This window comes from Aethalodelphis obliquidens, unplaced genomic scaffold (assembly GCF_003676395.1).
Source record: "Aethalodelphis obliquidens isolate GAN/ISIS:26980383/991018 unplaced genomic scaffold, ASM367639v1 scaffold61, whole genome shotgun sequence".
In the NCBI taxonomy this organism is placed as follows: domain Eukaryota; kingdom Metazoa; phylum Chordata; class Mammalia; order Artiodactyla; family Delphinidae; genus Aethalodelphis; species Aethalodelphis obliquidens.
The window spans coordinates 696,238-723,854 of record NW_020838005.1 but is presented as its reverse complement, the minus strand read 5'-3'; the positions used below and the strand labels follow the sequence as shown (position 1 = coordinate 723,854).

At 42.9% G+C, this 27,617-nt stretch overlaps 1 protein-coding gene across 1 annotated transcript; it reads left to right on the top strand.

Moving 5' to 3' along the window:
* The first annotated feature begins 1,180 nt into the window (after positions 1–1,180).
* On the top strand, positions 1,181–13,853 carry STC1 (stanniocalcin 1). The gene is made up of 4 exons (XM_027087921.1): positions 1,181–1,541; positions 3,566–3,708; positions 4,405–4,616; positions 10,754–13,853. The coding sequence occupies exons 1-4, from the start codon at positions 1,424–1,426 to the stop codon at positions 11,022–11,024; spliced, it is 744 nt and encodes a 247-aa protein (XP_026943722.1). The 5' UTR covers positions 1,181–1,423; the 3' UTR covers positions 11,025–13,853.
* Positions 13,854–27,617: the final 13,764 nt, after the last annotated feature.

Here is a 27,617-nt window from a genome sequence, read left to right as displayed (position 1 = left end):
AAGTTAGTGACAAGCCTCAGTGTTGCCTACAACCCACTTATAAGAAAATAGGAGCTTCCATCCTAGGCTTGTTTGTGATGCCACTGTAATTTTCTTATTATGTCTAGAGCTTATCTGTCTTTTCTCCTACACATTCTGGTCTCCTGCCCCTTCCTCCCTGTACTGTCCACCCCCTTACCCCTCCCCCTCCCCAAGAAATGAATTGGTTTACCCAGCAGATTTAGTCTTACTTTGGCCAGCTTATGGTTTCAACGTGATTATGAAGTTGTTGGGCTTGAATACACAGTTTATTAATTTCCAGGCATTCATGATGTCTCCCTGTTGAGCGTGGTGTACATAGGTGTGCGTGTGTCTACCTGTAGTAACTAACACTCTTGGAGTTTGTAGTCGTGATGGTAACAAAAAAGATGGAGTCGAGGTTAATTTGTGTTACTAGAGAATCATAGTTTTAGAGGCGTAAAGAATGCTAGACTCCAACTTTGGCATTTGACAGATCGGGAAACAGGTAGAACAAGGTAAAAGGACTTGACCAGGGTCATAGAGCTAATCAAAAGAGGAACTCGGGCCACAGCTCAGAGCTGTCATATTCCAGTCCATGAGGGCCCTTCCCCCTCCTATCTGTCCCTTCCCAAGGGCTCATACATGTGAAAACTCAGGATGTCCACATACAACCAAAATGCCTCACAGACCTGTAAACATACTTAAACTGAGAAGACAGGGAGGTATGGTGTATGTAGCTTACAACACAGAGAATGGGCTGTGAAAATGATAGAAAAACTGCTATAATGAGGCTAAATTCGAATCGAAAGAGACCACACTACTCATCCTGCCTGTGCTGCCCATTCCTCCCCATAGCACATTTTTTAAAAGAGATGGATAGATTTCCCAAGGCACCTTGTTGAGATGGTCATATGATCTCCCTTTCGTTAGATCAATACAAAGTCATCCCTTAATTCTGTGAAAACAGCTTTTTCACACATCTCTGCACACACAGTCACACACACGTATAAGACATTGGCAGCAGGTACTTTTAATTTGCTGGAAAATATTTCTAAGAAGTCAAACAGCTCCAGCCCAATGAGCATGCCCTCCGATTGGCTGGCCAGACCAGTTGAGGGACCTGATTGGTCCCTGATCCTGAGGACCGATAAGAACGGCTATAAAATCCCTGGGTGCAGCTCTTGGGCCCCCAGTTTGCAAAAGCCAGAGGTGCAAGAAGCAGCGACTGCAGCAGCAGCAGCAGCAGCAAAAGCGCCAGCAGAAGCAGCATCAGCAGCAACAAAAAGATCCTCATCAAATCCTCACCTAGGCTCTCAGTGTATCCAGATCCACATCTTCACTCGAGCCGGGAGAGGGAAAGAGGAAAGGGGGGGGAGGAAAAAAAAAAAAAAAAACCAACAACTTAGCGGAAACTTCTCAGAGAATGCTCCAAAACTCAGCAGTGCTTCTGGTGCTGGTGATCAGTGCTTCTGCAACCCATGAGGCGGAGCAGAATGATTCTGTGAGCCCCAGGAAAGCCCGGGTGGCAGCTCAGAACTCAGGTAAGCGGCAAACCCAGGACCGGTTTCTCCCCCAAAGAGCTGTCCTCATTTGCCTCTCGCTTTTGCAACTGTGTCTGTGACGGCTGATCTTGATAATAAATGTGCTTCATGCCTGATGGCAATAAACTGCCAGGGTAATCCAATAGCCTTAGGAAGTGGAGCTCCTTTGTTTAATAAATTGCATGCAACTAACGAAGAAGCTGGGCGCTCTGCTGAGGGTATTTCATTGCATAAGCCTAGCCTGATTGCCTGAAATCTGGCACGTACCCTCTTGGGGGGGAGGGGGCGGGGGAAAGACTTGAATGTTGGCATGCTTCAAAGCGCTCTCTATACTTTCCAGAAGCTGAAGCTGATCTTAAGGTGAGACGTGACTTGTCTGATGCTGTCCCTCTTTCTTTACCCTGAAGACCCTATAACTTGACTTCCCTGCCCCTCCAGAGAACACACAGAAAGCTCCCTTTGCAGACTGATTTACGGAACCATAGCCCTCCAGTCTGACAAATCCAGGGCAGATTCAGAGAAAACCCTACACATCCCACCCTCGACACTGTTCCTTCTGTCCCTCCCTGCTCTCTCGGGCTCCATTCAGTCCCCACACAGCCCCGTGGCTAGAGAGCCCCTCGAAAAAGAGTATCTGTGAAACGTAGCAGCTATTTCTCCAAGGGAGAGGTCTCACTCTAGCCCTGACTCCTTGAGCAGTTAATTGTGTATTATCTTGGTCTCTAAAGGAAAAGAGTCCTTAGGAAGCCGGCATTGACACCTCTGTCTTTGGACTTCGCTTGTCCAGCTTGCTCCCCTTCCATGACTGCTCTCTCTCCCCCAACTGTCAGCAAAGATGGGCTCGCAGGTGTCCAAATGCTGCAGACGCTTGCTCCCCTCGGAAGAGCACAGGTCCCTGCCGAGAGGAGGGCTTTGCTTCACTTCCTTTTGTACTTAGTTGCTATAGAGATGCAGTGATTCACAATTCAAGCTTGCCAAAAACAATAGCAATCCTAATGCATATTAAAACTGCTTAAAGCAAAGTTATCATTTGAACCCGTGGAAATATATAATTAGGGAAATGACTTGTAACATCCCAGAGGCTGCGGGTGGTGGGAGGGGGAGGGGCCGCCTAACCGAACCGTGCTTTTGATCTCAGAGGAGACTCCTATGGTATGAAGGCTGCAGATCATTTCTCGCGGAGCTGCCTGCCAGAACACCCCTCTTCTGTAGGAGAGAAATTACTTTTATGGAAGATCTTATCCAGAATGTAGAAAGCCTCATGCAAGTTCTCTGCGGTTTTCTTCCAGTCTTGCACAAGTGTTGCCTTGGCCTGGTTATTCTACACCTGTGTTTCTCTCTTTTTTTAAAAAAAAAAAAAAAAAAAAGGCTTTTAATATGAGAGAGATTATGCATACCTCTAAGCACTGTCCTATAGTGGGGGGTTGGGATGAAACATGAACGGATCAGATTTCTTTCTGCCAATAGGAAGGTAAGTTAAAAGCCCTAAATCAGAAGGGTCTCCTAGTGGACTCCTGGCAAATTCTTCTCTGCCATTTAGACCAAAATTCCATCCTTATGACTCTGGAGTGTATTTTTTGGAAGCCAAATGGATTCCCTGGTCCTTCCTCCTCCTAAACTTGACCACCCACCACTACCATCTACCTTCCCATGCTTTCAGCCTTTAAGGGATGCCCTTGGACTCTGCAGAGCTGCTGTAAGCACTGGGCATGCCTCACACTCCAACCTTACTTTTCCAGCCACCCAAACTGTGTGTGATGGTGAGACCAAGAGAGTGTATCTCCGAGGGAAAACTCATTCCCTTCCTCCATGTTCTCTGGTTCTTATAAGCAAAAGGGATCTGTCTGTCCCCTCTCTTCTTCACTCCCACCCCGCTCGGAAGGGTTCTATCTACTGGCCCCATCACAGACTTCTAGGATAAGTTCTTCCGACCCCTTTTGCTTGAATTTTGCCTCCACATCAGCTTGATCCCTCCAGACTGTCCTCACCGTTTGACCCAGATTGGATGGATTTGTCTCTTTCAGCTGAAGTGGTTCGCTGCCTCAACAGCGCTCTGCAGGTTGGCTGTGGAGCTTTTGCATGCCTGGAAAACTCCACCTGTGACACAGATGGGATGTACGACATCTGTAAATCCTTCTTGTACAGCGCTGCTAAATTTGACACTCAGGTAATAAGACCTTGACCCCTGCTCACAACTGGCTGCTTGTCTTTAACAGTGTATGAGGCTATTGTTCTTAGGAGCCGGGCTCGTAGGGAACCGGCTCTGCTTCTCAGCCTCCCCAGTCTAAATTCTCATCTCAATTCTCAACGTGTGTACACACACACACACACACTTTTGGCCAAGAAATAGGTTCTATATAAGCCACTCTCCACCCACTCTAATACACAATTGTAACAGGCTGACAGAGGCTGTCTTCTAAGGGAGGGGTGATGAGCGGAAAATCTTTGCCTCTTCAAGAGGAAATAAAAATGTTCTTCTAACAAAGAAGTTCTTCTCACGAAGAGCCGGCATACTAGCTTTTTTTTTTTTTTCTAGCTTGTGATTTGAGTTATCAAATCTCAATCCCAAGAATACAAAACTCTAGTATGGCTATTTTTAGGCTGAAGGGTGGTTGTTTATGGTTCATCTCTTTTTCTCATCGCATTTCATTTCTATGTAGCTCAATTCTCAAGGTAGTCTAAGGGAATAGGGACTTTTAAAAAAATCCTGGTCGCAGGGTACAGTTCGCTTATTGCAAGGACATGCAGAGAGGGCCATGAGACAGCGCCGAGGTGAGCCCCCTTCAGTTCCACATAGCATAGGCCCTGTCCTCTCTTGTCAGCTCAAGCTAAATCTTGTCCTCCTACCCCCCTTCCCCGGCAGGGAAAAGCATTTGTCAAAGAGAGCTTAAAGTGCATCGCCAACGGGGTCACCTCCAAGGTCTTCCTGGCCATTCGGAGGTGCTCCACTTTCCAGAGGATGATTGCCGAGGTGCAGGAGGAGTGCTACAGCAAGCTGAACGTGTGTAGTGTCGCCAAGCGGAACCCTGAAGCCATCACGGAAGTCGTCCAGCTCCCTAATCACTTCTCCAACAGGTACAAAATGAGTCCACTCGTGTGGCAGTTCGGGGGGAAGGGGAGTGGTTGGTCGGCAGAACCAGACACAGAAGGAGTTAAATTGCCACAGTGATGCTCTTATTTTAGCTTGCAGTCTTCCCAGCTTTTGCAGGAAAAAAATATGTTTGTGATTGGTTGTGACAGCTCAAGCAGCCTGGATTTTTTTTTTTTCACGGTTATAGGAAAAGTCTCTCCATGCAGCTAATAGAAAACTTCATCTGCAGCATCCCTGGGTGCATTGTCTATTTCCTTCCATAAGCCTGAAGGCAATTGTGAAGTTTATGGAAACAAGATTCTGAGACATCAGATTGGGCTGAAATCATGACTATGCACAGTACAGTTGGCCATTATGAAAACCTTGGTCACAGGTCATAATGCAGAGTTTTAAAACTGCATATATTTGAGTCCATCCTAAGCCCAATCAGATATTTCGCTGGGTAGCCCAGAGCGAACCATCTGACTTTGGTGGGACTCAAATTTCCTTTGTGAAAAGTGAAGTGGCTAGACTAGATGATTCCCGTGGTCCCTTCCAGGTCTGTTATCCCATTTGTCTAGTCCAAGATTTCCTGGAAGGGTGTTCTGGTGACTCCCCAGATCACATTCTCATCTTAGTATTCTAAACTGATCCCAAGCCGCTGAGCTAGTAATATCTGAGCATTGTGCCTTTCTGTGCCCTTGACTCACTGTCTTTACCAGCCAGGTGTGAACATCTAAGACATGAGATGGCAGACATGCTCATTCCAAGGCGTAGAAAGTTTCCTGGCAAGACCTGGGCTTCCCCATCCGTGATCAAGTTCAGAAAGGTGCTGATGGGGCTAGCATGGAGGCATGGTAGGGGCAGTGCAGAACGGTCAAGTTCAGCCTGCTGTGATGCCACTGACTTGACTCCTAGTCCTGAAGTGCTATGATTCTTTGACTCTCCAGCCAAATCTGCACATATTCACAAAGATCAGACCTTAATGTGCTATTCTGACCACAGGGGCACTAACGCAGACTTACCTGATTAATTTCCTAGCCAGATGCTGCCACCCTTCTTCAGATACTGGCAATAACCTAGTCCTTCTGGGGCTTACCAGTGGGTTAGTCATGTAGATACATGCAACTGGAAAACGGGAGAAGTAGCTCCTCCTCAGGGAAAGGTTAAGGCCTCTGACTGTTAAACTTTGTAAATTTCTGATTCACTCTTAACTACACATCATTGTTCTTCGGAACCTCATGTCAGTTTATAAAAATCGTTTGTTCAGTCCTTGAAAGTGACTCTGTCATGGTCCTGATTTTCTGAGAACAGGAAAATCAAATTCAGCATTTATCTCAAGTGCCCTGTCTCTTTAGTATGTGTTTATGTGGTAGCTGGGGGGCAGGAATATGTTAGCACAGTCGTTATTCTAAGTTTGGATCTTTAATGGTCCAGTGACAATTCATGATCTATAATATGGCCTGTGGCCAGTTTTGAGACAATACTAATATCTCTAATTCAACTGAGGTAGCGTCTTCCATTAGGAAGAGGAGGTCTTACAGAAAGGAGAATACAGATTCTGGACCGGTGATCCGAACAATCTAAGAAGAGACTAGTAATAGGAGTTTTTAACCAGGCCGTTGTTCTTTTCAATAGGTGCCTTGTTTTCACCACCTTTAGAAAAGGGTCACAGGAGTCTCGTTATCTCCCTTTATCATCTTAGAAGAATCATCCTTATTAAGGAAGGTCATCTCTTGAAGACTAGAATCCTCCATGCAGCTCTTACCTTCCTCCAGTTACTTCACTCGCACTGGCTAATGTTATTCCTGCTCAGAGCTAGAGATTTCCGGTTCCATGCTGGGCTCGATTTGCTCTATTTAAGCTCCTCACTCCTCTGAAACATCCTGCTTTCCCAGCCTCTGTCCCACCATAGATACACACTACGTCGTGCCAGTTGGCAAAGAATTGTGAAAGGAAGTAGTTACAGGTTCATTCCACCTTCCTGTGACTTATCTAGCATGAGATTTGGGCCTGGGAGAATCCAAAAGCCTGTGACTGGACCAGGAGCCAGAACAGGGAGGTTTTCCATGACAGAAATGCACTTAGAACACAAAGGAGAGCTGGAGTGTCCCCCTGGCTGAATTTGTAAACTCTACTTTCAACCATGAGGGAAGCAGGCACAATTGATCAGGCGGGCTGGACAGCATGAGGCCTGAGAAGAAATTAAACCAATCCAGATCCAGATGGGAAAACTGACAAAGCTTCCAACTCTCTAGGGCATGGATAGGGAACAGGAAACAGAAGAATAATATTGATCAAGGGAAACAAAGGACTATTTATAAACCTTCACACAGAACGTTCCTAGGCAGTATGTGTGTATTTGGGTAAGCATGGCTGAAACAGTAGCTATGGAGAATATCTGATCTTATTCTTTACCGAGGAAAGAAGTCAGTGATGGAATTTTCAAGGGGGGAGGAAAGAAACATGCTTTAAAGGGTCCTTCCAGGCTGGGCGATCCGAACACTTTGCCCATTAAGTCTCGGGAGTACATCCCACCACCACTCCCCATAAAGATGAAGAAAGGCATCTTCTTAAATAGTTGTAACTCTTCCTGCCAAGGATGGGCCTTAAGCAGAGCTGCACTATTTTTTTGTTAAATTGAGAAGGTGCGTACATACCGAACCCCAGAAACACAAAATGTCATAGCTGGAAATGACCATAAAGGTTATCTAGACTAACTGCCTCATTTTACTGATTAAAAAACAGAGACCCAGAGAGAGGGGCGACCTGCTGAAGGTCACACAGCTAGTGAATGACAAGAGTTGAGCCTACAATTCACATGGCCCTGAGCCAGGCTATGTGATTTCCACTTCAAAAATGGCAGCCACTAAAACCTGCAGATAACATCCACAATCCAAAAATGGAATTCCAAGTAGAATGGAATAAATGTACCCCCTGGTGATCAACAATTAAATTTGTGTACAGCTCTCACCAATAGCTATAGTAACATCAAGTCTTGGTCCAAGACAGTGATCAAGGCATACATGACAATTGCTAAATCTCTTCAATAACCTCACTGAGTGGCTTAGAGATAGGAAAGGTCTGTCTCATCAGCCCACACAACCCCAGAGGTCAATGCCATATTCTGGCCCTCAATAGAGAGGTGTGGGATTAATCTATTGCTTGCTCAGGCAAACGGTGTTGTCATCAAGGCAGCCTGATAGGTTTCCCACACTTGGAGGAGCCGCTACTGGAGCCATGGCTGTTATCTATTCCAAGGAGCTCTCTTAGCCTGCCCTGGCTGAGGTAACCAGCTCCATGGGAGAAGCTAAGGGTAGATCTGGGGGGAGTCACTAAGAACAGTCAGGCTGGCAAGGGTCATCCTCAAGAAGCACTAAGAACAGGTGGCCTATCGGGGCCAGCAGAGAAAGTAACAGTAAAGGTAGGCTCTCTCAGAGATGGAAAAGAGGTGTTTTGACAAAGTGGGGGCCAGAGGAACGCGTCTGACCTTAAAGAGGTGAGGCTAGTTACAGAAGCTTAGTTTCCTTACTGGTGTTAGACTTCTTCATCCAGACTAGAGTTTTCCATGTTGATATAAGGAAAGATCATCCTCTCCAGCCCATTTGGAAGATCATTTGGTGTGAACAGTTCTTTCTTTCTAGAAGTGGAAGGGTTAACTTATAAGTTATAAAGTCCTTATTGAGGGGCAGGAAGATGAGGGGTCAGAAACCTTTTTCTCCAGGATCTAATCACCGTTTGAAATAGACAAAGAGATCCAGGGGACCCACATCCTAGCAGAGCCCACGAGATGCCTGGGGATCTGTGTGGGTGTGTAGATGTCTGAAGCTAATGGTACAAAGTAGTTTATTCTCAGTTTTTCCAAAACCACTTTTCTCCCCATTTCCCCATCCAAGTGAGATCTGCTTTGACTCATGTGCTTTATAATTCCAAAGGGTTGGAAAATGTGTCTCTGTGCCAGGGAATCCCAGTTTTACCAACAGCTGGATATAATCCTCCCTCGTGGGAGGGGTAGAGCCAGGACTATATCAGAGACCCAGACACATTTCTCCCTCTGTCCCCAGCTTGGTTCTGCTCCCTCACAGAAGGGTGATGGCTTTGCTTCAGTGCCCACATTCCACTCTATTTACTGTACATCCTTGAAAGGACCTCTCTGGGGGGTTAAGTTATTCTGGAAAGATGTTTGATCCTGTGCTCTGTGAGGTGAGTTAAAAATAAACAGGTTTCTTTTCACGGCAGATCTTGTGGTCCGGCAGTCCTAGGGCTCCTCTGAGGAAAGGGTCTCTCCACATAAATGCTGCAGACCACCGTCATTAGGACAGTCCCTAATTAGTGAACACAGAGCTAATGGGTTCTGACAACTGCCACCTCGAAATGGAGCAAATGCATCCCAATTCAAATTGGGAAATACCCGAAGTGTCTTCCCAAATAATAGGATGAGTAATTTATATGCCTTAACTATTAGAGAGTTTACTGATAAAAGGTCAATGACAAGGTTTAAGTGTGTTCTCTATGTCATAAAAGACTCCATCTTTTTTTTGGTAGTTTCCATGCTGTCTAACCCATATGTACTGATTTTTCAAAAACCTGCATCAAAGGGAGTATTGCCTAGGACTATTTGCTGTACAACATTTACACAATTGTTTTCACATCTTCTTCACTGTCACCTTATGTATGGAAACATGTCCTGTGACTATTTTAAATGATTAAACCATGGTCTTCAGGAAAAAAAATATATTGAGACAGTTTTACCCTTTCTGAGCCGTAACAGTTAGCTGCAGCATTTTGGAGGCTTAAAGAACTTGCACCAAAGATGAAGGAAATTTATACCAAACATAAATTCTTTTGTAAAACTTACCAGAAGACCTACAGATAATTTTTTCTTTTGGAAATCATGACATTGAAAAGAACTCTATTTGGAAAGCTCCATTCTCTCAGTGGCCACAAAATAAATCAACACAATGACCGTGTGCAGACACTATAGCCCTAGGACATGGCACATGAGGGATACGAAGAATAAGGACACATGTCCTGCCTTCAATAAGTTTACAGCCTAGTCAGGAAGATAAAACCATCAATAAACCATCAAATGCTGACCTGTACGATGGTAACCCAACATCTATAAAACATCCCAAAAAAGGAGAGGGCAGCACAATCTAGAGCAGTGGGAGAAGGCTTCTTGAAACTATTGAAGCACACACCACTAAGGATCACCAATCTTTCTATTTAAATATCCTTGTTGCCTGGCATCTGGCCCTCTGACTGAAATATACCTTTGCAAGAAGACTGAAAATGAGGTGAGACAACAGCCTTCAGAGAGGCTAGCCAAGTGTATGACAGGGAAATTGAGTAGAAAAATGCATGAGATACTGAAGACAGGGATCTCCTTTAAAAACAGAAATTTAGGGACTTCCCTGGCAGTCCAGTGGTTAGGGCTCCACACTTCCACTGCAGGGGGCACGGGTTTGATCCCTGGTCAGGGAACTAAAATCCCACATGCCACTCGGCACGGCCAAAAAAAAAAGATAGAAATTAATCAGAATATGCACACACACACACACACACACACACACACACACACACACACCCCACCAAGAAAAAGAAAGATCGCAAAGAGGCACCAAAATAACTGCAGATGATTGCATCCATGTGCAATGACTATTAAAACATAAGTGTGAGGGTTGGGTCACCTCATACATTTGACTAAGTCCTGCTTCGACCACTAGCCCACTGTATGACCTCAGACAAGTCACTTCAGCTCTCCCACCTTAGTTTCTTCTCTATACAATGAAATGATGAAAGAGTCATTAAATCGTCTCTGTGATCCCATCTAGCTCCACGATTCTCTCTTTCTAAACATTTTAGACATCGCCACGAGCCTACTATTCAAAGTACGATCTCAGTCTCCTGAGCTCGAAACGTGAACACAGAGCTGTCTTGCGCTGGGTGGTAAATCCAGGCAGCGCAAGCACTCACACTAAGAAGACACTGCCTAAAGGTTAGAAGCGAAAGCCACCTTCAGCTGAGGCAACTATTCGTGGGTGCTTCATCTGGCCATTCAGGACGGGTGTTGACTGGAGCCCAGATGAAAGCCTGGGTCTTGCCTTGCTCTCACTGAATGACCCTCTCTTTCCCAATGCAGATACTATAACAGACTCGTCCGAAGCCTACTGGAATGTGACGAAGACACAGTCAGCACAATCAGAGACAGCCTGATGGAGAAAATCGGACCCAACATGGCCAGCCTCTTTCACATCCTGCAGACAGACCACTGTGCCCACACACACCAGCGAGCTGACTTCAACAGGAGGCGTGCCAACGAGCCACAGAAGCTGAAAGTCCTCCTCAGGAGCCTCCGAGGTGAGGTGGCCTCTCCCTCCCTCATCAAACGCACCTCCCACGAGAGTGCATAGCCGGGGAGAGGTATTCACAACCTCACCAAACTACGATCATTTTAAGGGTGTTCGCTCACCAACTTCGAGTGTACTGTGCCTGGTTTGATTTTTTTTAAGTAGTTCCTATTTTCTATCCCCCCCTTAAAAAAAAAAATTGCATGAAACTAGGCTTCTGTAATCAATTTCTCAACATTCTTCAATGGCGGCATTCTCACCAACAGAACACGTGTGATCTTTTCTGCCTCTCCTCAGGAGAAAGTGGTCTCTTTTACCACTTTCCTCTACCAGGTCTTTTCCCAGCTCCCCTCCAATGACTCTCAAACACAAAACATTCATGTTAATTCCCCAGACTTTGTCATTTGAAGATGTGGAACCTTTTAGAATGGTTGCCCCAGTAGAGTTAGCTGGTAAGAAGCAACTTAATTTAAATGCATGTCTTAAAATGCTCATAAAGATGCTCAGTGGAATTCGTGTTATGAATCTGTGCTGGCCATGGACGAATATGAATGTCATATTTGAATTCTTGATCTCTCATGAGCTAGTGTCTTACGGTCTTGATCCTCAATGTCTAATCTCCTTCCCAACACATTTACCAAATTGCCCGAGCCTGGCTCTCCAACCAGACTTGGAGCCTGCCTCTTCTTGCATCTAATGAAAAACAAAAAGCTAACATCTCTATGTACTGTAACTGCTCAGAGCTTTAAAAGTATCTTTAACAATTGTCTTAAATCCAGAGAATCTTAAGGTCTAACTGTGGAATATAAACAGGTGAAAACTAATGTACTGTACATAAATTCCAGAGGACTCTGCTTCAACAAAGCAGTATAGAATAACTTTATTGCATATAGATTTAGTTTTGTAACTTAGCTTTATTTTTCTTTTCCTGGGAATGGAATAACTATCTCACTTCCAGATATCCACATAAATGCTCCTTGTGGCCTTTTTTATAACTAAGGGGGTAGAAGTAGTTTTATTCAACATCAAAACTTAAGATGGGCCTGTATGAGATAGGAAAAACCAACAGGTTTATCTGAAGGACCCCAGGCAAGATGTTAATCTCCCAGCCCACCTCAACCCAGAGGCTACTCTTGACTTAGACCTCTCCTGAAACAGCTCTGTCACATCCAACTGAGAATTACAGGAACCAAAAAGAGCATCCCTTTGGGCTTGGACCACTTAGAGTGTGATAAGGCCTGCTATACCTTGGGAAGTGGCAGTTCTTGACTTTCTGCCTTTCATCAGGGCCTGGTACATCTGGCAGCCTGATGATGGGGTAGGAGGCTTTCCCTTAACTCAATCAGGAATGAGTCAATCAGCCTTTGGGTCTTTAGTTTGGGGGACTTGGGGCTGAGGGGGTATAAATAACCCTGGGCTGTCCAGCCTTAATAGACTCCTCTTACATTTTTGTCCTGTAGCACGCTGCCTGCCAAAGTAGTCCTGGCAGCTGGGCCATCTCTGTAGGATTGCAAAAAAGAAAAAAGAAAAAAAAAAAAATGAAAGAAAGAGGAAAAAAAAGAGCTGGCGGTTTGATCATTTCTGCCGTGATGTTTACAAGATGGCGACCACCAAAGCCAAATGATTAACCTAGCTATGAACAACAGTAGTTTCTCAGGGTCACTGTCCTTGAACCCAACAGTCCCTTAGGAGCGTCACTGCCCACCAAAGGTCAATGTTGAGAGAGGAAGAGGGAGGAGGGGTAGGACTGTAAGGGCCACTCCAAACTCGCTTAGGTAGAAACCATTGGTGCTTGACTCTCACTAGGATAAACTCCAGATTTGCCCAAATCGAGTGTTAGGGATGCTGGTGGGAGGAGGGAGGGCACATCCCCAGAAAAACGAAAAGCAATACAACTTTACCACAAAGCCTTTAAAACCAGTAACATGCTGCTCAAGGACCAAGAGCGAATGCAACAGACCCAGCAGCAGCACAAGCGTGGCTGCCTTTGTCCCCACACAGCCTCTCAGCGTGCTGACATCAGATTGTTAAGAGCATTTTTATACTCAGAACTGTCCCATCCCCAGGTCCCCAAACATATGGACACTGCCTTAGCCTCTTGGAAATCAGGTAGATCATACTCTAAGTTGACTATCCCTCTCCCTCCCTCACCCATTCCTCCCCTGCAGGCAAGGCTGGCTTCTCCAAACCAGAAAAGCTATTACAGTTTTGTGTGTTGTGTCCATTTCTCAAACCCACTAAGCCAGGACCCCAATGCAACGAGTAGTTCATGAGTATTCCTAACAAAATTCTCTCTTACTTCCGTCCAGTGGATTCTCTTTGATTTGCTGTGACCTCTTCAAACCGTGGTACCCCCCTCCTTTTCTCCCCACAATAATATTTATATATGTATCTATAATACATATATCTACACATACGGAAAGAAGCAGTTCTCACAATGTTGCTAGTTTTTTGCTTCTCTTCTTCCCATCCTGCTCCCTCCAAGTCCCCCTTAAACTTCCAAAGCTTTGTCTTGTGTTTGCTGCACAGAGTGATTCCGGGGCTGACCTAGACCAGTTTGCATGATTCTTCTCTTGTGATTTGGTTGCACTTTAGACATTTTTGTGCCATTATATTTGCATTATGTATTTATAATTTAAATGATATTTAGGTTTTTGGCTGAGTACTGGAATAAACAGTGAGCATATCTGGTATATGTCATTATTTATTGTTAAATTACATTTTTAAGCTCCATGTGCATATAAAGGTTATGAAACATATCATGGTAATGACAGATGCAAGTTATTTTATTTGCTTATTTTTATAATTAAAGATGCCATAGCATAATATGAAGCCTTTGGTGAATTCCTTCTAAGATAACAAATAATAATAAAGTGTTACGTTTTATTGGGTTTTTTTTTTCCCCAATGTCTTTCATTGTTATTCTTTAAAAAAACTTCTTGAATGAGACTTTCTGAACATGAAGTTAATGGCTGATTAGTTTCTTTAAAGTCGCTAACGAAGTGCCAATATGTAAATGCATATACTTTAGATACACATTCTCCGAATGTCCTCAAAACCATTACCCTCACAGTAAACTGCAACCCAAACTCCTTACAACGCGAGAAGAAGCTTTATGGTCTGGCTCTGCTCAGCTCTCCAGCCTCAAGACTCACCCTTCTGTTCAGTGAACTCTACGCTCCATCCATGAAGGAGCTCTGGGAAGGACTGTTCACTCTCTCCCTTCCACACCATTAATTATGCTGTTCTCACTTTCTAGAAGATGTTGCCCTCCACCCTTTGCCGAGAGGGGAAGCACCTTTGCTTGTTCACCAATGCATTCCCACCACTGGGAAGAAAACCCAATTCGCAAGATACACTCAATACTTTAATGAATGATTTAGAAAGAGTCAGAAGAGGGGAAAAGACAATTGAATCCATGTGGGGAGGGAGGCAGATAGCTCTGTGGTGCTGAAGATCCAGCTCCAGGGTCAGACTACTGAAATTTGAATTCTGTCTCTGCAAGATGTCAGACAAGTTACTTAATCTCAAAATATATCAGTTTCTTCCTCTGTAAAATGAGGAGAGTGATAACTGTCCATGGGGCTGTTAGAAGAAGATAAAATAAGTTAAATGCTAACAACATGTTCAACACACCGTAATGTAATAAGTGTCAGCTATTATTATTATCATCACAGGTAGAGGGGACGTGAATGAAAGGAGGAGGTGGCCCATCTTGGAAAATGGGGAAAAGATTTCCAACAGAATGACATTTACCTGGGTCTAGAAGGAAGGTTACAAGTTCAGTCACAGAAAACTGGGGACTTGTGCGGTATAGATGTTTCAAAGAGAGGTCTTATATAGTTTATTTTTTAATGAGTGGATTTTCTCCATATTTTAAATTCAAATGGGATGTTTCTCAATATCATTCATTTCTAGCTCCAAACTGCATTTTCCCAAGTTTAGATATACAGAAGATAGCTAACAAATGCTACGAGAATTGTCTCCCCAAAGCCAAAAATGTATTGCATTTGCTTTGCTCTGAACTGGCCGAGGAAAAAGAGTACATTTATTTCATTATGATCCTTTATCCTCAATCGTCTTCAATCAATATCTATTTATGCAGAGAGGCTGTGTACATACTACACTATAGTGTAGTGATTAAGAACTTAGGCCTGGGATTTCCGGGAACTGAGTCCAAATTCTAGTTTGTGGCCTTGGGCCAGGTATCTAACATCTTCACACTTTTTTTTTCCATCTATGAACATATCCTTATGAGAACAGTTCTACGCTGTTGGTGGGAATGTAAATTGGTGCAGCCACTATGGAAAACAGTATGGAGGTTCCTCAAGAAACTAAAAATAAAGTTGCCATATGATCCAGCAATTTCACTCCCGGGCGTATATCTTGACAAAACTAGAATTCAAAAAGATACATGAACCCTTATGTTCATAGCAGCACTATTTACAATAGCCAAGTCACGGAAACAGCCTAACTGTCCATTGACAGATGAATGCATAAAGAAGATGTGGCACATATAGACAATGGAATACTACTCAGCCATAAAAAAAGAATGAAACAATGCCATTTGCAGCAACATGGATGGACCTAGAGATTGTCATACTAAGTGAAGTAAGTCAGAAAGGGAAATACAAATACCACATGATATCACTTATACATGGAATCTAAAATACAAAATAAATGAACTTATCTATGAAACAGAAACATACAGACATAGAGAATAGACTTGTGGTTGCCAAGGGGAATGGGGGGTGGGGGAGGGATGAAGCGGGAGTTTGAGATTAACAGATGCAAAAACTATTATATATAGAATGGATAAACAACAAAGTCCTACTGTATAGCACAGGAAACTATATTCAGTATCCTGTGATAAGCCATCATGGAAAAGAATAGGAAAAAGAATGCATACATGGGTATAACTGAATCACTGTGGTATACAGTAGAAATTAACACAACATTATCATTCAACTATACTTTGATAAAATTTAAAAAAATATGTCCCTATGAAATCATGATAAATAATAGGTCCTACCACCTAGAGTGGTCATGAGCATTCAGCGAGTTATAGATAAAGCACTTAAAATGGTGTCTAGCACATAGTGAGTATACCCAAAAGAGTATCTATTAAGCACTCAGCAAATGTAACTATTACCATTCACACGAATATTACCACCATCATTTATGTTCTCCCACCCCTGACATGAGTCTTGAGGTACCATATTGGATGAAGTTTCTTGCCCTTTTCCCTTTGTACATCACTAAAAATTACTGTTGAATCAAGAGTTTATGAATATGAATGATAAAATATTGCAACCTACATAAAACAGCAAATTGTAATATATGAACACCTGCATCCCATCACCAAGCTTAAGAAATAAGATAGCACAGATAGAAAAGTCTCTTGTGCATGCCTCCCTGAACCCACTCGTACATTAACAACCTGTGACAAAAATGTTTCCAAAAGCCATGGCTTAAAAGAATTTTCAAAATTTCTCAAATTATTGAAATATACATTTAAAGATTTCCCCCAGCATTTCAAAAACAGGGATAAAAAGATCATGGAGTGGTTTGTGCATCTGTGGTATAAGAGAAGGAAAAAGTTCAGGTCATCCCTCCCATGGGTCCTCCATGAATGCCATAAGCACTACCTATCAACGTAGCTTCCGATTTACTGTGCACACGTATCACCTGGGAATCTCGTTAAAATGATTCAGTACCTCTGGGTGAGGCCCAAGAGTCTGCATTTCTCACATGCTCCCAGGTGACGCTGCTATTGAAGCTGATACTCCACAGAGGATAATTCAAGTAGCAAGGTCCCAGTTGTTCTGACATAACCGAATCCATTCCTCAATCCTAGAGGCCTCCACACAGCCACGACCAGGATCTTACTAAACAGCAAGTATGATCATTTCACTTCCTTGCTTTTAGTAGCTCCCCACTGCCTAAAGGACAAAAATCAGGCATCTTGACTTCAAATTTAAGCCTCTCAAAATCTGGGCCCTTCTTTCCAGTATGCATTCTAGATTTTGTTAATGCTGATTTCTCATTCTTCCCCCAAAGACACCATGACCTTTTCCGCCTCATTATTTTGACACATTAACTTCACACCTATCATTCCTGCTAATGAATATTCTTCTCCCCAAACTCGTTTTCATTCTCCAAAGCCTGTATCACCCGGGAAGCCTTCCCAGAATACCCAAGTTTGTAGCGAATTGCACTGAAGCCTGTTTGCAAGGAGAGAGGATTTCGTCATCTTTGTATTCCCGGTACTTAACACAAAGCTGGCATGCGCTAAGCATTTGTGAGTGGAGAAAGGAGGGAAGGAAGGAAGGAAGGAAGTCTTTTGACCACCATCAACTAATCCATGACTCTTCCTCCACTAGGATGCTGGGGCCTTTGCAGCAATAGCAGACTATGCTGGGGAGTGGAGAGCATGTTACCATGGTGAGCAGGAAAACTAATTCCAGCTGCCAGTTGGGTATCCTTAAGTCTGCCAGCTTGTAACAATACCACATAGCTATATTCCTTTCCAGCACTACCCTTGATAAAAGTATACATTTGCTGTTACTTTCTCCTGGTAACCTGAGCAACAAAAGACTCATCGACAAACATGTTTAGATATTCACTAAGTCTGTGCAAGGCATCATACTGGAGAGCTGGAACACGGAAGGAATAAGGTCATCTGCAAGTCAAGCTACATCAAGTTTTCTTGTATCCTTAGTTATTTGGCATGTACTTATTTTTATAATACCCTTCAGTTCACTAATTCTTCTTCTCTATACTCAAGCTCTGCCACAAACAGCATTCCCCATGGCCCTTTGATTTTTTTACCTCAAGGAAGAACCTGAGGACCAGAGTGAGATATTGGCCAAGCCCACCCCATCACTCTACTGTAAAATCTGAAAAGCAATGCACATCACTCCGTTTTGCAAACAACTAACCAAAGCCCAATTATTGAATAAGTATCGTCTGAAGACCTATGTGCTATTTGACACTGTATCCGGAGACAGCGTACAGCAGGCTAAACTGAGTACTCACTAATTCAGACCCTTGCTTTCCAGTTAAATGCATCTCGGCTCCCCACTCTGCACTAAGGGATTCATGGCTTCCATTTGAGGATAGAATGTTATTCTCAACTTTAGCACAATTAAGTCACACTGCAGGTGTACTCTGCTGTAGGAAAACCAGATACATGTCCCACAAGAGACAGTCGGTGTTTCCAACATTTGGTCAAAATCTTGGAACCAATTCCAGTGACAGCCTGCTCACCTGCCTTGGGATTTCTTGGAAGCACAATCATTCCAGGCCACGGCTCACTCTTTCCACACTGGCCTGAGCTCCTATCCTCCCCATCCCCTATCCATCAGGAGACTGCTATGACTAAACCTTGCAGCTTGCTAATCATTCCAAAGATAGCACTCAAGGTCTAAGCCTCTCTGACATCTAGCATCCTCCTATCTGCACATTTTCATATTGCTTTACGTCCTTCTTCCCTGAATCAACCTCCCACTGCTCTCCTCATTCCAAACTCTGCCATTGCAGGGTAAACACAGTCTACTGTATCTCATCCTCCCTTTTAATATCCACTCTGATTTCTTGTCTTACTGGATCCTCAAAGAACATTGTTCCCTGCAACCTTCCCAAATGGTTGCTTATCTTTCCAAATCCCCAAGGTTGGAGAGTGGGGTCCATATGCCTTTCTCCTAACACTGGTTCAGAATATGACTCTGCCACTGTCCTGTAAAACTTCTGACCAGCTGAGGCGTAGGCTGCTATGGTCTAAATGTTGGTGTTCCCCCCACCAAAAAAAATTCATATGTTGAAATCCTAATCCCAAAGGTAATGGTATTAGGAGGTGTGGTCTTTGAGAGGTGCTTAGGTCATGAGGGTGGAGCTTTCCTGAATGGGATTAGTGCCCTTATAAAAGGGACTTGAGAGAGCTTCCTTGCCTCTTCCACCATGTGAGGACACAGTGAGAAGATACATAGCTATGAACTAAGAAGTAGCTCCTTGCCAGATGCCAAACCTTCCAATGCTTTGATCTTGGATTTCTAGCTTCCAAAACTGTGAGAAATAAATTTCTGTTGTTTGTAAGTCACCCAGTATTTGGTGTTCTATTATAGCAGCCCCACCTGACTCTACCACTTTCCTCCTCTCTTTATCACGGTTAACCAGCCCCAAATTACCTTGGCATGATACTGACAAGTACTGCCTCTCTCATTTTCGATGATAGTGGTAACAGACTCATGATTTTCCTTTTCATCCTCAAGTCACAACTTCAGTCTGGAAAAATTCAATATTCAGGGAAACGCTTCATCCAGGGCTCACACTCCTTGTCCTTCCTCAGTTCAACCCCATACCCATGCTCTGGAATCAAAAGGTACACATCAGTATGACTGTGTATGGTTTACTCTGATTGGTCATTGGCCATGTCAGACCAGTTAAATTCATTGAATACAACTCTTTTCTGAAAATGGTACAATTCTGAAAACTTAAATCCAAAATCTCTACTTATGACTGCAACATCTTTCCCTTATAGCTCTCCTACTCATTTATTTGTACTTATACCAGTTCTTTAACTTTACCCCGTCCTCCAGGACCTTGACCCATCTACACTCTCCTGATCTTTCAGACCCCCTCCTATCACGATCCTCTCCCTGCCCAGCCTTAAACCCATGGTTAATTTCACTTCAACCATGCAATTGCATTGCCCTCAAATAGCTTGCCCCATCAATCTTCCGTCACACTCAACTGGAAAACTCCCAAACCTTGAAGTCTGCCTTCTCAGCTAGAGAAGAAAATTATAAAGCCATGCACAGATATGATGTCACTTAAAATTATCAGCTTCAGGGGCTTCCCTGGTGGAGCAGTGGTTGAGAGTCCGCCTGCCGATGCAGGGGATGCGGGTTCACGTCCCAGTCCGGGAAGATCCCACATGCCGCGGAGACGCTGGGCCCGTGAGTCATGGCCGCTGAGCCTGCACGTCCAGAGCCTGTGCTGCGCAACGGGAGAGGCCACAGCAGTGAGAGGCCCGCGTACCGCAAAAAAAAAAAAAAAAAAATTATCAGCTTCAAGCTCCACAGGACCCTCAGCGTTGCCTGGGCATCTTCTTATCCATCCCCGTTTGGCTCCCCTTTCCACTCTCCACAGCAGCAATTAAAACCTCCAATCTATTCAAACCTCCTACCTGACCATGACTCTTCTAACACCCAGCAGAGAATCTTGCCTCCTACCGCACAAATAAAATAGAAACCATCACATCAAAAAGCCCTCAATTCCCCACTACCATACCCATTTATACCTATTCTTATTTACTTTTCCTGCCACAAAAGGTGCAGAATCTCTCTTGCTGTCTCAGAAGAATGAATGCTCCCGAGTTCTAGAGCCCAACCCTTTCACCCATCATTTCAAGTGTCCTCTCTCCTACATCAGCAGCCTCTCCCGCTCTGTTTCCTCTCAGAGCCATCTTTCAGCTACCATCCTATCTCTCTCATCCTTTTACAGTCTTTTAAAAAGAGGTGTCTGCATTTATTTTCTTCATGCCTCATCTCCCATGTACCCTTTAACGCTTTGGAATGTGGCATCCACCTCCACTGAAATACCTGTAAACTAGGTCAAGATACCTCTTGTTGCTAAATCCAAAATTCTTATGTGATTAATGGACACCATTTGCTGCTGATAAACATCCTGTCCTCCTTAAAAGGCCTTCCATGGCAACACTCTTTCTTTCTCTGATTACTCCATCTCATCTCTTCTTTTCATCTATTAAATACTGGAATTCCTCAGCTTTCTGTCCTGACCCCTCTTTTCTTCTCATTCTATATACTCTTCTTTGGAACTCATATTTCAATTCCTGTTTATGTGTTGATAACTCCAAAGCTCTGTATTTCCCTTGAAAACTCCAGTGAGCTTCAGATCCATATATCCAACACATTTCCAACAAGATACTTCCACTTTGATGTATGACAGCCACCAACAACACAGCAGATCCAAAACTGAATTCTCCAAACGCCTTCATCCTCAGAGACTTGCTTCTCTTCTGTTTTCCCAAACTGTGCTCCCAAACTCATTTCAAGGCGTCTCCAGCCACCCAAAATATAGGTACCACCTTTAACTCCTCTCTCCTCATCTCTCTCAGTAGATATTAACCATTGTTTTTCTCCCTAATTATCTCTCTAATCGGTCCCCTTATCCACATTCACACTGCTACCCCATTCTCAAGAGCCTCCTAAACTCCTTCTGAGACTCCAGTAATGCCCTGCCTTTGCCCCCAAATCCATTTCCTACTTTACAGCCAGAAGACTCTTTCCAGAGAGTAAATCTGACTCCCATGGCTTGAAAACTGTCAGTGGCAACTCTAAAACATCAGAAAAAGCCACATGCTGCTTAGCATGCAATATAAGATGCTATATAATCTGGCCACTTCTGAATGTTCAGCTTCACCTCTTACTAACCAGTTCAACCCCTTTCCTACTTCTCTCACTGTGAGCTCCAGCCACGCATGTTGTATATGCAATTCCATACATTTACCTTGGTCTCCTTGACCTTTCTTAATACTATTGTATTAACAATACAATAAAACTTTTTAGTACTATCGTATCACACAAACACAAACACACACACATTTCCATGTCTGGCTAAACTGCCATTCATCCTTTGGGGTGAAGTCAGTAAAAGCATCCCTCTCCCCAAGAAGCCTTCTATGACTACCTAAGACAGAGTTTGGTACTGTTTCTACTGCTTCCACAGCTTCTAGTGCTTATTTCTCTATTGGAGAATTTAAATTTCCTATAGACTTGTTTCTCTTCCTTCACTAGACTATATGTTCTTTGAGAGCTGGGTCAGTGTAATCTTTCAAAACTGAATGCCTATTGTCAAGCATAGTGCCTGGCACATAATAGTTACTCAATAAAGACTTGTTGAATTTAACTGAAGAAGAATGTGGCATAGTTAAATTAATTAAAAGGTGGTCATTCTTTTCCTAGGAGGATTCATTCTGGGACAACAGCAAGACACATGTGAGACACAAATTGCTCTTAGCATCTATAAACATAAACACTCTGGTAGGAAAAGTGGCAAAGGAAATGAAAGCAGGTTCCAAGAGAACAAATACAGTTGGCCATTTCAGGTGAAAAAGGTTCAAGATGTGTATATCTGCACCTATCTAACTTGAAAGATTTTGTAAATAATAATTTCCAGTGTTCATCGGTGTTTAAAGAAAGGAAAACTCTCAAACACTACTGATAATAATGCAAAATAGTGACTTTTTGGTGAATATTTTATCAGTATCTGTCCAAGGTCTTAAACTTTTACAAAGGCTTTAAACTAGAAATTCCACATATGGAAGTGTACTATAGGAAAATATCTACGTACAACATTTTGCTATGGAGATATTTATCACAAAAACTTTTCTATTACCAAATAAACAAAAATAACTTATATATACAATAATAAATTGACTAAAGAAATTGTGGTGAAATAATATTGTCTTTAAAAAGGATACAAAGCATATTTATAAACATAGGAAAAGATTCAAAATATATAAGTGAAAAAAGAACGTAGAAAAAATTCATGTACAATATGATCTTATTTTTATAAAAATATGTAGATATGTGTGTATGTATCCATAAATATTTATATATCAGACTAGAAGTTTACATAATAAAATGTTGATAGAGATTATTTTTGTTTCATAGAATAACTTGCCATTTTGGCTTTGTTTTTTGGAGGTTTTTCTGTATTTCCAGTACTTTTCTAATGTACTATTTTTATTATACAACGAAAATAAAATTTTACAAAATCAGAATAAAAAATCATGCCTTACACAGTCACTTATTACTGTGAAGCTACTTTATTTTGACCTTAAAGGGTCCAAAATATTAATACTGTATTCTCACCATATATATTTATATAAAAGTCCTCATTAGGGCTTCCCTGGTGGCGCAGTGGTTGAGAGTCCGCCTGCCGATGCAGGGGACACGGGTTCGTGCCCCGGTCCGGGAGGATCCCACGTGCCGCGGAGCGGCTGGGCCCATGGGCCATGGCTGCTGGGCCTGCGCGTCCGGAGCCTGTGCTCTGCAGCGGGAGAGGCCACAACAGTGAGAGGCCCGCGTACCGCAAAAAAAAAAAAAAAAAAAAAAAGTCCTCATTAAAGTAGCAAACTCAACAGACCTTCAAGATGGTGGAGGAGTAAGATGTGGAGATCACCTTCCTCCCCATAAATACATCAAAAATACATCTACATGTGGAACAACTCCTACAGAACACCTACTGAATGCTGGCAGAAGACCTCAGACCTCCCGAAAGGCAAGAAAATACCCATGTACCTGTGTAGGGCAAAAGAAAAAAGAAAAAACAGAGACAAAAGAACAGGGGCAGGACCTGCACCTCTGGGAGGGAGTTGTGAAGGAGGAAAGGTTTCCACACACTAGGAAGCCCCTTGACTGGTGGAGACAGAGGGTGGGCAAGGGGAAGCTTTGGAGCTACGAAGGAGAGCACAGCAACAGGGGTGCAGAGGGCAAAGTGGAGAGATTCCCACACACAGGATCAGTGCGACCAGCACTCACCAGCCCGAGAGGCTTGTCTGCTCACCCGCCGGGGCAGGCGGGGCTGGGAGCTGAGACTCGGGCTTTGGAGGTCAGACCCCAGGGAGAGGACTGGGGTTGGCTGCGTGAACCCAGCCTGAAGGGGGCTAGAGCACCACAGCTAACTGGGAGGGAGTCTGGGGAAAAGTCTGGACCTGCCTAAGAGGCAAGAGACCATTGTTTCGGGGTGCATGAGGAGAGGGGATTCCTTCCCAGTGTGCCCATAGAAGGCAGAGCACTGCCTAAAAGAGTTCCAGAGACAGACGCAAGCCACGGCTATCAGCTCAGACCCCAGAGATGGGTATGAACCACTAACGCTACTACCACTGCCACCAAGAATCCTGTGTGCAAGACCAAGTCACTATCCACACCTCCCCGGGAGCCTGTGTAAGCACATCACCGCCACGGTCCCATGATCCAGGGACAACTTCCCCAGGGGAACACATGGAGTGCTTCAGGCTGTTGCAACGTCACACTTGCCTCTGCTGCCTCAGGTTTGCCCCGCATTCCAATTACGACAATCGTACCCCTTCCTCTCCCTGGCCTGAGTGAGCAAGAGAGCCCTAATCGGCTGCTGCTCTAACCCCCTCCTGTCTGGGTGGATAACAGACTCCTGAGGGTGACCTATAAGCAGAGGCAGGGCCAAAACCAAAGCTGAAACCCAGGAGCTGTGCAAACAAAGAAGAGAAAGGGAAACTTCTCCTTGCATCCTCAGGAGCAGCAGATTAAATCCCCACAATCAATTTGATAAACCCTGCATCTGAAGAATACCTGAATAGACAACAAAAGTTCTCAAATTGAGGAGGTGGACTTTGGGAGCAACTGTAGACTTGGGGGTTTGCTTTCTGTGTCTAATTTGTTTCTGGTTTTATGTTTTTCTTAGTATACTATTTAGTGCTTATTATCATTGGCAGATTTGTTTATTGGTTTGGTGGCTCTCTTCCTTTTTTTAATATATATATTTTTTTCTTCTCCTTTTTCTCTTTTTGTGAGTGTGTATGTGCATGCTTCTTTGTGTGCTTTTGTCTGTATAGGTTTGCTTTTACCATTTGTCCTAGGGTTCTGTCTGTTCATTTTTTTGGTTTTGATTTTTGTTTTTTGTTTTTTCTTTCTTCCTTTTCTTCTGAGCCATGTGGCTGGCAGGGTTTTGGTGCTCCGGCCAGGTGTCAGGTCTGAGCCTCCAAGGTGGGAGGGCCGAGTCCAGGACATTGGACCACCAGAAACATCCTGGCCCCACGTAATATCAATCAGTGAGAGCTCTCCCAGAGATCTTCGTCTCGACACTAAGACCCAGTTCTACCCAAAGGTCAGCAAGCTCCACTGCTGGACACCCCATGCTAAACAACAAGCAAGACAGGAACACAATCCCACCCATTAGCAGAGACGGTGCCTAAAGTCATACTAAGTTCACAGACACTCCAAAACACACCACCGGATGAAGCCCTGCCCATCAAAAGAACAAGATACAGCCCCACCCACCAGAAGACAGGCACCAGTCCCCTCTACCAGGAGGCCTACACAGGCCACTGAACCAACCTCACCCGCTGGAGGCAGACACCAAAAGTAACAGGAACTATGAACCTGCAGCCTGCAGAAAGGAAACCCCAAACACAGTAAGCGAAACAAAATGAGAAAACAGAGAAATATGCAGCAGATGAAGGAGCAAGGTAAAAACCCAGCAAACCAAACAAATGAAGAGGAAATAGGCAGTCTACCTGAAAAAGAATTCAGAGTAATGACAGCAAAGGTGATCCAAATCACAGAAATAGAATGGAGAAAATACAAGAAACATTTAACAAGGACCTAGAAGAAATAAAGAGCAAACAAAAAATGATGAACAAAACAATAAACGAAACTAAAAATACTCTAGAAGGAATCAATAGCAAAATAACTGAGGCAGAAAATCAGATAAGTGACCTGGAAGATAAAATCGTGGAAATAACTGCCGCAGAGCACAATAAAGAAAAAAGAATGAAAAGAATTGAGGACAGTCTCAGAGACCTCTGGGACAACATTAAACACACCAACATTTGAATTATAGGGGTCCCAGAAAAAGAGAAAAAGAAAGGGTCTGAGAAAATATTTGAAGAGATTATAGTTGAAAACTTCCCTAACATGGGAAAGGAAATAGCTAATCAAGTCCAGGAAGCACAGAGAGTCCCATAAGGATAAATCCAACGAGAAACACATCAAGACACATATTAATCAAAATATCAGAACTTAAATTCAAAGAAAAAATATTAAAAGCAGCAAGGGAAAAGCAACAAATAACATGACAAGGGAAACCCTGTAAGGTTAACAGCTGATCTTTCAGCAGAAACTCTACAAGCCAGAAGGGAGGGGCAGGACATATTTAAACTGATGAAAAGGAAAAACTTACAACCGAGCTTACTCTACCCAGCAAGGATCTCATTCAGATTCAAGGGAGAAATTAAAACATTTACACACAAACAAAAGTTAAGAGAATTCACACCACCAAACCAGCTTTACAACAAATGCTAAAGGAACTTCTCTAGGCAGGAAACACAAGAGAAGGAAAAGACCTACAGTAACAAACCCAAAACAATTAAGAAAATGGTAATAGAAACATACATATCAATAATTACCTTAAATGTAAATGGATTAAATGCTCCAACCAAAAGACACAGGCTGGCTGAATGGATACAAAAACAAGACGCATATATTTGCTGTCTACAAGAGACCCACTTCAGACCTAGGGACACATACAGACTGAAAGTGAGGGGATGGAAAAAGATATTCCATGCAAATGGAAATCAAAAGAAAGCTGGAGTAGCAATTCTCATATCAGATAAAATAGACTTTAAAATACAGACTATTACAAGAGACAAAGAAGGACACTAAATAATGATCAAGGGATCAAGGCAAGAAGAAGATATAACCATTGTAAATATTTATGCACCCAATATAGGAGCACCACAATACATAAGGCAAATGTTAACAGCCATAAAAGGGGAAATCGACAGTAATAGAGTAATAGTAGGAGACTTTAACACCCCACTTTTATCAATGGACAGATCATCCCAAATGAAAATAAATAAGGAAACACAAGCTTTAAATGACACATTAAACAAGATAGACTTAATTGATATTTATAGGACATTCCATCCAAAAAAAACAGAATACAGTTTCTTCTCAAGTGCTCATGGAATATTCTCCAGGATGGATCATATCTTGGGTCACAAATCAAGCCTTGGTAAATTTAAGAAAATTGAAATCGTATCAAGTATATTTTCCAACCACAACACTATGAGACTAGATATCAATTACAGGAAAAAAAACTGTAAAAAATACAAACACATGGAGGCTAAACAATACACTAGTAAATAACCAAGAGGTCACTGAAGAAATCAAAGACGAAATAAAAAAATACCTATGAACAAATGACAATAAAAACAGGATGACCCAAAACCTATGGGATGCAGCAAAAGCAGTTCTAAGAGGGAAGTTTAAAGCAATACAATCTTACCTCAAGAAACAAGAAAAATCTCAAATAAGCAACCTAACCTTACACCTAAAGCAGCTAAAGAAAGAAGAACAAGAACAATTAAAAAAAAAAAACAAAGTGAGCAGAAGGAAAGAAATCATAAAAATTAGATCAGAAATAAATGAAAAAGAAACAAAGGAAACAATAGCAAAGATCAATAAAACTAAAAGCTGGTTCTTTGAGAAGATAAACAAAATTGATAAAACATTAGCCAGACTCATCAAGAAAAAAAGGGAGAAGATACAAATCAACAGATTTAGAAATGAAAAAGGAGAAGTAACAACTGACACTGCAGAAATACTAAGGATCATGGGAGACTTCACAAGCAACTATATGCCAATTAAACAGACAACCTGGAAGAAATGGACAAATTCTTAGAAAAGTACAACCTTCAAAGACTGAACCAGGAACAAATAGAAAATATGAACAGACCAATCACAAGCACTGAAATTGAGAGTGTGATTAAAAATCTTCCAACAAACAAAAGCCCAGGACCAGATGGCTTCACAGGCGAATTATATCAAACACGTAGAGAAGAGCTAACACCTATCCTTCTCAAACTCTTCC

Bases quoted from the DNA above. Each gene is read 5' to 3' on its own strand.
- STC1 (XM_027087921.1), top strand. From the start codon at position 1,424: ATGCTCCAAAACTCAGCAGTGCTTCTGGTGCTGGTGATCAGTGCTTCT. The intron at 1,542-3,565 runs GTAAGCGGCAAA...TGTCTCTTTCAG, and splicing joins GGTGGCAGCTCAGAACTCAG to CTGAAGTGGTTCGCTGCCTC. The intron at 3,709-4,404 runs GTAATAAGACCT...CTTCCCCGGCAG, and splicing joins CTGCTAAATTTGACACTCAG to GGAAAAGCATTTGTCAAAGA.